Source organism: Ceratotherium simum, chromosome 31, assembly GCF_057802395.1.
Source record: "Ceratotherium simum simum isolate JZ-2026a chromosome 31, ASM5780239v1, whole genome shotgun sequence".
Lineage (NCBI taxonomy): Eukaryota > Metazoa > Chordata > Mammalia > Perissodactyla > Rhinocerotidae > Ceratotherium > Ceratotherium simum.
Genome location: NC_141930.1, coordinates 16,847,866 through 16,860,064, shown reverse-complemented (window position 1 = coordinate 16,860,064; position 12,199 = coordinate 16,847,866). Strand labels below are relative to the sequence as shown.

General features: G+C 42.9%; 1 protein-coding gene across 1 annotated transcript in view; it reads right to left on the bottom strand.

Moving 5' to 3' along the window:
* Window positions 1-12,199, bottom strand: part of SLCO5A1 (solute carrier organic anion transporter family member 5A1) — a 132,601-nt gene that overhangs the window by 82,244 nt on the left and 38,158 nt on the right. Inside the window, exon 2 of the mRNA XM_014792033.2 lies at window positions 263-395. Within this exon, the coding sequence (XP_014647519.1) occupies window positions 263-395 (133 nt within the window). The remainder of the gene's footprint in view (window positions 1-262; window positions 396-12,199) is intronic.

Genomic DNA, 12,199 nt, shown 5'->3' with positions numbered 1-12,199 from the left:
ATCTCCCCATCACAAGATTCTTAATTTAATCACATCTGCAAAGTCCCTTTTGTCATGTGACGGTAACACATTCATAGGTTCTGGGGATTAGGACATGGATATTGTTGGAGGATTATTATTCTGCCTACTAGCCCCTCCTGTGTGACATTTAACTATTTTTCATCTTCCCATTGGGGAAATTTTTATTGTAACTACGAGAGTACTATGACTCTACTTATCATTAATAACAAGTGAAATGAAAGATTTAATAAACAATTCTTACCAGTTTCCAATGAAACGAGGGTCATTCTGGTCAAGGTGAACAGGATTTCTGGGATCAACATAAAAACCAATAAGGAGTCCACCTAATAAATATCCCACCGCAGGACCAAGTGCTCCCATGACATACATGATGGCTGGGAAGACAGAAGGGGAAATGTGAAATACAGCAACGTGTTCTTTGTGTCAGTAGTTGTCTAATTTCAGTCATACCGTGCAGTTCACAGTTAAATCCAGTTAAGGGCCGGCCCGGTGGCTTAGCGGTTAAGTGCACGCGCTCCGCTGCTGGCGGCCCGGGTTCGGATCCCGGGCGTGCACCGACGCACCGCTTCTCCGGCCATGCTGAGGCCGTGTCCCACATACAGCAACTAGAAGGATGTGCAGCTATGACATACAACTATCCGCTGGGGCTTTGGGGGAAAAAATAAATAAATAAAATCTTTAAATCCAGTTAACAACTTCCAAAAACAGAGAACTTTATAGAGATTGTGTCTAGGTTGACATCTGGGTTTCAAACCATGTCTTTTATTTAACTGTTGCCTGTTGTCCTCCTAGAACATCAGAATCATCTGGAGAACTTTTTGGCTGCTTCTGAAAGTCCAAACTCGGGCCAGTTAATGAGGTAGTCACTGGATCACCAAGAGAAGATAAAAGGTAGTCTCAAGATAAGAAAAAAAAAAAAGTAGATGTCACTTGTGACAGCTGGAAGATTCTAACAGGTTGAGGGAACTCAAGGCTAGTTTTGCCATGAAGCTGGATTCGGTTGAATTGGCAAAGCTGCTTAGGCACTCTCAAATCACTAATATTTTTCAAATCACCATTTTAGAATCAAAGAAGACCTCACAATGCATTTGGTTTATTGCTAATTGAGGAATCTTATTTAAAGATTAATAAATCTCCTTAAATGACATGAGTGAGTAGGTCCAAATGGAAAGCACCAACCCACAGCTGAATTACAAAATTTTTGAAAGCACATGTCTAAAGTGGGGGCGGTGGGGGGGGTTCTTACTGTCAGTAGATCAGAAAGGTTGTCATTCTATCCAAAAAATTTTGCCCATGAAAATGGACTTATAGTAAAAAATAACAACAAATTCACTGTCATTCCTTTACATTTTCTCCATTGCTGTGATTTAAATTTTTTAAATAAATAATATTTTGCTAAATTTTAAGCTTTGAGATAGGATGTGAAATTCCTTGAAAGCCATAGAGAAATCTAGACACACCCGAAACCCAGTTTTCTTCCGTTGAAACTCAGTTATTTGAGTACAAATCAATAAACATTTTTAAAATACTCCTGCGTGCAAGGCATGATAACAAACTCAGGTGGTCCATGTCTCTCATTTCTATTGCCATCATGCATTTTAACTACTGAATAAATAAGTGGTTTGTCATATCCTTTAACCAGTACTATATTTACCAGAAAGTAAACTGGGCTAATCACAATAGCTTTACCTTACTTTTTCATCTGCAATTAAATAAACTTTGAATAATTTTGTACCTCCTGTTACTGATAACTACAGACAGTAATTTAACACCTGCTCTCACTTTTCACACTATTTCAAAAGAAAAAGCACAGTGTTTGTTTATTTTAGCGAGTCATCTGCTTATAACAATAAGACATTAGACATTCTATAAGAAATCCTTCGACTTCTCCACCTGTGTTTGGAAAAGGAGAATGGAGGCACAGCCACAAGTAACTGGTATTCTTTTGGAAGTATGCTTTTAATAAAACAAAATTAGAATTCTGATAAATATCTTGTTAACCTCTCTGTTTGTAGCCTATAACGGAACTCAAAAACAGAAGGTCCTTTTTCCGTTCCAGGTATTCCCTTATGCATATGAAGATAAAATTTATGTTGACACCTCCAGGCAAACCAGCACCGGTTACAACTTAAAACTGTAATGAGGCCAAAATGTGACATGAATAATCTTCCCAAAATAGTTCTTCTGGCATGAAAGAGACTGTCTTACAAACACAGACAGGGAAAAGGGTATTTCCGCCCTACTGTTTATGCCTGGGGCACTCAAGTGCAGAGTCTTGCAGTGCCAAGAAGCAATGTGCAGGATATGCACTGGCAAGACCATGCAATTACCCAGTAAATGGAAAACCAATTAAATAACATTCAACAAGAAACCCTAACTACCTTATGAAATATAGATAAAGCTTTTTAAGATTCAGCTATGTAATCAGAAAAATTATCATTATCTAGCAAACACTTTTAAGTCCAATGGAATCATTCTCATTAACAGAAAAATATATACACGTATATGTATATCTATGTATATACCTTTACTATACACTATACTATATAGTATAGTACAATAACTATACTAATATATATAAAACTCATTGACATGATCCCATTTAGTAAATAAATCATTCTGGCCACTAAGTTATCATTTATTAATTAACCAGTGGCACTAATTCAGAGCTTATTAGAGGAATAAACGGTTGAAATAAACTCATACCACTCACTCCCCTAGTCAAAAATTCCCAATCACCTCCCACTGCCTAAAGAAAAAAGTCTAAACTCTTCTACTTGGAGTTCAAGGATGGGACAAGCTGGCCTTCTGCTGCCATTTCAGTCTAAAAACCCACTGCCTGTACCCAGGGATCCATGCAGACTGACGCTCAGAACAGCCCTGGGCAGAGCCCCCTCCCTTCCTTTGTGATCCCACGGTGCCCCCCTCGGCCTTTCTATCTGTCTGAATCCTACTCATTCTTCAAGGCCCAACCAGGTCCAGCCCTGATTGCCCTCCCCGAGTGGTCTCTCTCCTCAGAATCCCTGTAGACTATATATTGTCTATTCCAGTGGCCTCCACACTTTTTTATCAAGCATCCCTATCAATAAAAGGTTTAAACCTTTACCCACCGTGTACTTTTCTGTGTAAATAATGTGTATGGACCACTAGTCTCTCTCTCACAGCTCCCGTCTAATCTATCAGTAAATCCTGCTGGTTCTACCATCAGATCATATCCAGTATGCAGCTCCTTCTTTGTACCTCTACCCTGGTCCAGGCCACCACTGTCACTCACCTGGAAAATGGCTCTAGGCCTTCCAACTGGTACCCCTGCTCCTGCCCTTACTTCCCTGCAATGTATTTTCAACATGGCAGCCTTAACGATGCACTAGAAACATGAGCCAGATCACGTCACACTTCTTTGCTCACACTCTCCAGTGGCTTCCCATCTCACTCACAGTAAAAACCTTTTACGTGGCTACAGGGACCTGTCTCCACACTTGCACCACCCGCTACTGTCTCTCTGCTTCAGCGCCTGTCCATCTCCTTGTTCACTCAGCTCCAGCTCACAGACCTCCTCGCTCTCCTCCACCCTTTCAGGCACATTCCCACCTTAGGGAGTGCACACTTGCTGTGTGTGTGTGTGTGCGCGCGCACGTGTGTGTTGAAGGCTCTTCCCCCAGATAGCCACATGGTTCATTCCCTTACTTCCTCCAGGTAGTTGTTCAAACAGTTCCTTCTCACTGAGGCCTTACTCAGCCATCCTATCTGAAAATTTAAAGCTCTTTCCCCGATTCTTCCCATCCCTTCTCTGCTTTATTTTTCTCCTTAGCACATATCACCACCTAACACACTATATATTTCCTTTGTCACCTTCTTTATCACCTGTCCTCTCCAACTAGAACGTAAGCCCCAGAGAGCAGAGGTTCTTGTCGGTGGTGTTCACTGCTGTACCCCCAGGACCCAGGAGCGTGGGAGGCACTCGACCCACATTTACTCCCATTATTCATTGCCTTCACCTTTCCCACTGGGTCAATGAACGTTCTACTGTCATTAACAGCAGTAAATGTCAGCGACAAATTCTTCCTTGGCGTATATCATCTCTTGAGATACTAGCCAATGACAGTAGATGTCAATCCATATTGCATATGGTGAACTTGATAGTTTTGTTTTTTCACTGTGTCTCATCAGATCTGACTGTACCATCATTGGTTTTCTCTCGTGAGGAGGCGCTGGTACTGGGAATACAGACTATTCAATGAACTAGTACTATAGATATAAATAAAAGTGCCAGTCTTTTCTTCCCGCACCCTCATGGATTGTCTCACACACCCCTGGGTTGTGCATGACTCCCCTTTGAGAGAGCACTGGACCATTCCATTCATTTGAGATTAAACATGCCCTATTCTTTACTTCTACTTATCTCTTCGAATATTTATATCTTATCTTTTGAAATAGCTCTTCATCCTTGACAGCAGGAACCATATCATATATAGTACTATGCAGTAGTTAAAGCACAGATTCCAAACTCCTAGGTTCAAATCCCTGCTTCAGTTCTTACTAATTGTGTGTCATTAGCAAGTTGCTTGACCTCTTTGAGCCTCAGTTTTCTCATCTGTAAAACTGAGATGATAAAAGTCCTCACTCATAGGGTTGTCATAGGCATTAAATGAGTTAATTCTTGTAAAGCCTGTGGAATGTCTGGCACATGGTGAGGACTATATAAGAATATGCTGGTTTTGTTATTATTATTATTTTATATTAACTGATGCACATAGTTTAGTGTTTGGGCATTGGAGACAGTCAATAAATATTTATGGGTTGATTACACGTCCATATTAACCATGTCTTTTATTTTCTGTATTCTGACGCTTTGACATCTGGGACCTTGCTGACCCTGGAGGGACTGCCCTCCCAGGATTGGCCAATCCCTAGACATGGTAAACAACTCACCTGAGAGTGCACTTCTCAAATGCAAACCAACCAATCCAGAGCCCCCACCTGTTTTATTGGCCTCACACTCCAGTCCTCACAATCCACCATCCACCTGCCCTCATCACCCAGGGCCAGGTACCAGACAACCAGGGATAGCCCCCACACCCCAAGCCTGCTGAAATTATTAAACTAGCCAATCCCAAATCTGCTTACCCTGCCTCACCCATTTCTCCCCTGAGAAACCACAATAAAGGTTCTAGCCCACCGTTCCTCCCTCTCTCTGCCTGCGACTGACCCTGGTGCCTCCTCGTGCGGCCCCTGTGGCATGGTGTGCACTCCTTCTTGGTAACTGTAACAAACTGTCTTTTCAATGGCAATCATTTCCTGATCTGTTGGCCTCACCAAACCTCACATTTTCTAATACCTTGTATTTTAGAACAATGTCATAGTCAAAAGAATGACTGTCTCCCTTATTCCCTATCCCACGCCTCTGGCTTCTCCTTTGTCTGGATCTGCTTCCTCCCAACCTTGGCAAGACATACAGGTTCCCCAGCACTTGCTCATTAGTCAGGACTTAGACCCTGAACCCCCTGAAGTCATCTCCCTCTTCTCTCTTCTCTTGCTAACTCTTCACTGCTCGTCTAACGTTTCCGTCCTCACTTGACTCCTACCTGTCTCCTGCAGCCTTGGACATGATTTCTCTTCTGACTACGCCTCCACGTCCTCTGGCCCAGTCAGTATGTTGATGTCTTCCAATAACACCCCCTCAGGTTTGATCCGTCTCCAGAGTCTCTGCTTTCCATGTGCTGGCTGCATGCTCACTCACTATTCCTTTTCTGCAGAACGTCATATTTATTGCTTAAACTGTAGCTAGCCTTACGGCCCACTTGTGCTCCACTCCCCATCCATCCTTCCAAGCCCAGCTCCTTTAGGGCGCCTCCTCTGACCTATGGAGGCCACAGGAATGTCTCTCCTTGAATGTCACATTGAGTATTATCTGCCATGCCCACTGTAACAGGTTATGTATTATTGCTACACACCATTCATCGGCCTTTTTATCTTTCCAACTAGATTACACACTCTTTGAGGGAGGCAACATGAACTATACATTTCTAAATCTCCCCCAAGACCTAAAATACAAAGCTATTCACACAGGAAGCACTGAAGTGAGTATAGTGCAGGGAATATGAGCAAAGACCCTGAAGTCAAACTGCCCCCGGTTAGACGCCCACTTCGCCCCTTCTGTGCAACGGCAAAAGTTATTTAACCTCTCTGGGCCCTAATTCTTTTTTCTCTAAAAAAGGATATTAAATAAGAGTATGCACATAAAGTGCTTAGCATATAATAAACATGGAAGAAATATTAAGTTGTATTTTTCTGTGCTCTATGATTACCTATTCTCGTTCCCTAATAAATATTAAATATTAATTTTGTATAGATCAAATACATACATAATTTAACAGAAGACATACTTAATATCTTAATATTACCTTAATAAATGATCTTTTCTGGAATCACTACTTTTGATAATGGGCTGGGCAGATGGGAGCAGGGACAGAGAATGTCAAGACCTTTCTTTCCTCATAGAAGGGCCAGCATAGAGCATCTTTCTGAAGTCAAGCATGTGCCTATACCTGTTGTTATTATTCTTCTTAAATAACCTTTAGTGTTTTTTCTAATGGTACAAAATAATATGGATTCATTGTATAGAAAATGCTCAAAAGCACAAAAAATAAATTTTTAAAAAAATCATCCACAATCCATGCCATCCAGATAATAATAGTAATAAATATTTTTTACCATTCACATACTCTGTAAACTTTTTAAGTAGCTGGAATTAGGCAGTACTTACTGTTCTATAATATGTTTTTTTACACAATATCGCAAACATTTCCTATATCAATAAATATTCTTCCAGAATGTTTGTTATGGTTAAATGGTGTGTCATCGTGTGGCTATGACAGACCTCACTTAAATAATCCCTTGCTGATGCTAGCTTTTTGCTATTATAAATGACTGATTGGGGTTATTCCTCTGAAGACTGTACAGTAGTCCCCCTTTATCTGTGGTTTCACTTTCCGTGGTTTCGCTTTCTGGGGTTTCAGTTACACGTGGTTAATCGCAGTCCAAAAATATTAAATGGAAAAATTCCAGAAATAAACAATTCAAAAGTTTTAAATTGTGTGCCATTCTGAGTAACGTGAAAAAATCTCACACCCTTCCACTCAGTCCCACCTGGGAGGTGAATTATCCCTTTGTCCAGCGTATCCACGCTGTATATGCTACCCACTCCCTGAGTAGCCATCTCAGTTATCAGATCGACTGTGTGATATTGCAGTGCTTGTGTTCAAGTAACCCTTGTTTTACTTAATAATGGCCCCAAAGCATAAGAGTAGTGATGCTGGCAATTCGCATATGCCAAAGAGAAGCCATACAGTATGTGCTTCCTTTAAGTGAAAAGATGAAAGTTCTAGACTTAATAAGAAAACAAATCATATGCTGAGGTTGCTAAAATCTATGGTAACTTTTATTACAGTATATTGTTATAATTGTTCTATCTCATTATTAGTTATTGTTGTTAATCTCTTACTGCCTCATTTATAAATTAAACTTTATCATAGGTATGTACGTATAGTAAAAAACATAGTATATATAGGGTTCGGTATATACTGCAATTTCATGCATCCACTGTGGGTCTTGGAATATACCCCTCACAGATAACGGGGACTACTGGATAGACCTATTCGGTGCTTTGTTACTGCGTATGCTACATAGAACCAGACTATAGCCTGAGGATTACGACTCCAGCCCCAAACCAAGTTGAGTCATGTACTTCTGTGGAGTTAAGAAGCCACTCTTGATGGGAACGGGCTGAAAAGGCCCCCTTCCACAGGGTGGAGCCAGCTCTTCCCCTTCACCTTGGACATGATGGCTGGTTCAGCAGAGAAACAACTCTCGGGGAAGGCTGACGCACCAGCCACTCAGTAACTGTCTCCTCACCGGCTGCCAGCCCAGCCCTTGTTTCCTTCACTGATTTTTCTCCAAGCCATTTTATCTTCAGACCTTCCATTTAAACTTTCTCCTTAAATTACTTTTTACCCTATTCTGTGATCATTTATACTTTTTACATTAAAGCACTTTAGCTTCTATTTTTAATCCCATTTACCTTCACACTCTTAACTTTTCTCCCATAGACTTAACCTTTATTATAATCTAATATCTCTTTTATTTTTACATCATAAACTGTTTTAACTTTTGATCTTACTTTATTTTTTAATGCATTTTGTCTTTTTTAAAACATTTTTCATAGGGGTTTTAATTTTTTAAATTAACTTTCTGGTTTTTCTTTTAAGTTATTTATTACCTTCTATTTCTCATACCTTAAGCAAGTTTGCTTACGTTTTTAGCCCTATTGTATTAGGCTAATTTTTTTATTTGTATAAACTCTCTCGATTTTAAACTTTAAATCTTTGCTCTATTCCTGAATTTTACCTTATTTTTCGTGTTGAGTGGTTTCTCTTTCCTTTTTTATCCTTCTGACAATATCTTAACAATCTTTGTTTTGTCTTAGTCTTCTCTTATGTTTGCTTATTTTGTGATCAATTTCAGTAGCAGCTCATTAGATGCTGGGCCGGGCCTCGTATCACATCTGGGCCCATCTCCCCGCTGTCTCTAGTCCTACTCCAGCAGCCCTGCATGGCTCTGCCAGCTGATTAAGGATGGTAACCTGGGAGACTCAGGGTTAATTCTCCCCGGGGCTCAAGGCTTACTTTGCACATGACATATTTGATTAGCTGGACCCTATGATTGCTGCCTCACATCATCCAGTAACGAGAAAATGTGAGTTCTAAATCCAAAGTCTCTGATGAATAAGCACTGACTCTAAGACGAGCCAGGCCCACAGAGCAAAACAAACAAGCCAGAGGGCTCTTCACTCAGTTGCCGCCTGCCCCGAGGAGGGTCCTATGGGTTGACCTTCCCAATGGCTATTCAAGAGGGGAGGCATAACAGCACCCTGCAATGCTAGCCTGCACCTACTGCACCCTTTGCAGTCTGACCCCTCCACTTCTCCATTTCTGGCAGAGTTAAAAGACACTTCTCCTGCCTCATCACAAAAGCGCAACTTGGCTGCACTGAGGATTATCTCAAATAGGGCTGTTCCGTGAGGTCAGTTGCAACCCAGGGCATCAGCTCTCCGAACTCTCCAGAGTCTACGTTGGGTAGCTCAACTTGCCCCTGAATCGCAAGAAATGATTGCGGAACTCCTAATAGTGATCAGTCAGCCAGCCATGAGCGTCACTGGACCTGGGAAACCGAGGAGCCCAATCAAACCAGCAAAGATCCTAGTATCACAGAGGGCCACACAGTCACCTCCTTCCTGGCCTCATACCCCAAATGGTTGAGTAGGGCTCCACAGTGTGAGGTCAGAGGTCACTCACTCATCCATGCACTCTGTGATGCCAGGCCCTGGGACAAGGAGGGGGCATTGCAAAGGTGAGTAGGATTGATGCACGATCCCCCAGAAGAGAAACGTGTAAAACCAACTATGATTCAAGGCTCAGTGACTAAGTGCAACAAGCGCCAGCAGTGTGCTGGACCATGGGAAAGGAGTGATGCTCTGTAACCAGTGGAGGAGGGAGGACAGAGAAGGCTTCATGAAGAAGATGACTTTTGACATAAGCCTGCAAGGATAGAAGAAAGGATGCTAGAGGCTGAGGGTCCCACATGGGCAAAGGCATGCAAATTTGGAAGGGCATGGCGTGTTCAGGGAATTGCAAGTGATCCTGCACCTGGGCGGAGGCAGAAAACAGTGAACACCACTGCCCCCACCCTAGTCCCACTGGGGGCCTCAGTACCCAGCTGTGTGCAGGTGCTCAGTCCCTCTTCTCTGAGGACAGTGAAGACAGAATTCAGTCAGGAGTCCGGGGTACCATGTCACTGCCAGAGGCTTCTCCTTCCACCTCATTCCTGCTGTCCCCAGCTCTTGGGAGTGTAAACAACTCCCTTTCTCATTCATTCCCTTCATTTACGGGCAGAATCAATGAAAGAACCAGTACCCTCAACTGGGGTGGACATCTTTTCTTTCTGCTTGTTCAGTTTCTATGCCCCCTTCTTTTGGGAAAAGCAATTCCACTTTCCTTTGGGAACCATCCACCTCCGACTGCACAGTCTTGATGGCCTGTCAATCATGGGGCCCTGTCCTCCATGATTCATCAGTAGACAGGTGACCAACCAGGCCAATCCATCAGGTGCTCTTCTCCCTGGAGTATCTTCCCCCAGATACCCACATGGCTCCCTCCCTTACTTCTTCCAGATCTCTGCTCAAATATCACTCCTCTGAGAAGCCACAGCTCACCACATATCTAAACATGGCACCCACCCCACCCCATCACTCTTTCTCACCTTACCCTGCTGGAGTTGTCATTACGGCACATACCACCACACTACATGACGTTTGTTGATTTGCTTACTATCTGTCTCTCCTGCTGGAATGTCAGTTCCATGAGAACAAGGACTATTTCTTTCACTGATGCCTTATCAATGCCTAAGCAGTGCTGACCACAAGCACTAGTAAATATCGTTGACTAGAGAAGGGATGAAGACACGGACTTCCAATCCTGAGTAAAGGAGCAAAGGCGTCAAAGTGGATTCGTCCTTGCAACAGTGCCCTGAAGAGTCATCCATCGGCTCCTGCTCCCTAGACCCCCAGGGCTGCCCTGTCCTGTGAGCCATCTCTGCCCTCCTTCCCCATCAAGTCCCTGGTTTGACAGAGGTGCTTCCTATAGTTTACAGCCACAGAGCGTTGACTCTTACCCCACTCCACTCCAGGCCCCACCTTTACCTCTGCCAGGCTCTCCATAGGCCACCACCCTCCCCAGTTGGGTTTCCTGAGTCCTCAGAGCTGCTTTGTAGCTGGCCTGGACTTGCTGTGCCCTCGTTTGACCTTGGTCTCTAATTTGTCAGCCTCTGTTTCCAGGTTGCTCCCCACCTCCCACTTCTCATCGTCCTCTGTCCACTGCTTCCCCACGTTCCCTCTGGCCCAGGGCCCACTTTCTCAGCTGCCCCACATGGCAGTGAATGCTGCTGGGAACTGATGCTGACAGGGGCTTAGGTTACGAGTATAATTTAGGCTCGGTCTCAGGACCTGGGATTGCGCCCAGGACAGGCCAAAAGAAAAATGTTCTGCATACATACCTAAGGTCCTCAAATGACTATTCAACCCGGTCTGGGACATAGTGAGAGGAGGTCACCCTCTTGAATATGTTTGGTGGCACAGCTACTGCAGATAACAAGAGGACGTGAAGAGCAATCCACACTTCACTGCCATATCTCAGCAGTGACACCAACTCTCACTCAACTTGCATAATTTCTTGAAAATTAGCCAAAGTACTTCATAACACCAGAGCTCCATCTTTACAGAAAATATTCCCTCGCTCGTTCCTTCCACTCCCAAGCACAGCAGATAAGAGACCTTTGATCTCGGTTATTTTGAGTAGCAATTTTTTTTCTTTTAAGTGATTCAGTTATTTTGACACAGGCCTGACAGCAGAAGAACAGCTGCCACAGCAGTCAGGAAATAGTCTATCACTTTGCTAAAACATCCAGAGAACATCTTAGGTCACAAATGAGAAGGAAAAGGGTTTAAGTAGATTCAGAGTGTTTTATCCTCACTGCCATAGTGAGTAATAGTTGGTTTAAATTCACTACGTTCCTTTAGAGCTATTTTCAAAGTAATTTGTATTCTAAAAGGGAACACAAAAGTATAGACAGAAGCAGCCAGTTGGACTTAATTAATATCTGGGGCATGGGAGGGGGGCATGTTTAATGTGCTGTGGCTTTGAAACATCAAATTGGCCACCTGGGAGTGACTGCTATCTAAACATTTAATCCAGTCCTCAGCGAGGATCACAAGGACAGCTACCATGGAAGCATGAAAAAAAAATTAGGTCAAATTTTTAAAAATTATATTTTGGGGCAAAAAAAAACGTTTTATTAAAAGTTAAAAATGGGCCGGCCCCGTGGCTTAGTGGTTAAGTGCGTGCGCTCTGCTGCTGGCGGCCCGGGTTCGGATCCCGGGTGCGCACCGACACACCGCTTCTCCGGCCACGCTGAGGCCGCGTCCCACATACAGCAACTAGAAGAATGTGCAGCTATGACATACAACTATCTACTGGGGCTTTGGGGGGAAAAAATAAATAAATAAAATCTTTAAAAGTTAAAAATGGATTCCCTTAGAAGACAAACAGAAAATGCATAAGAGAAT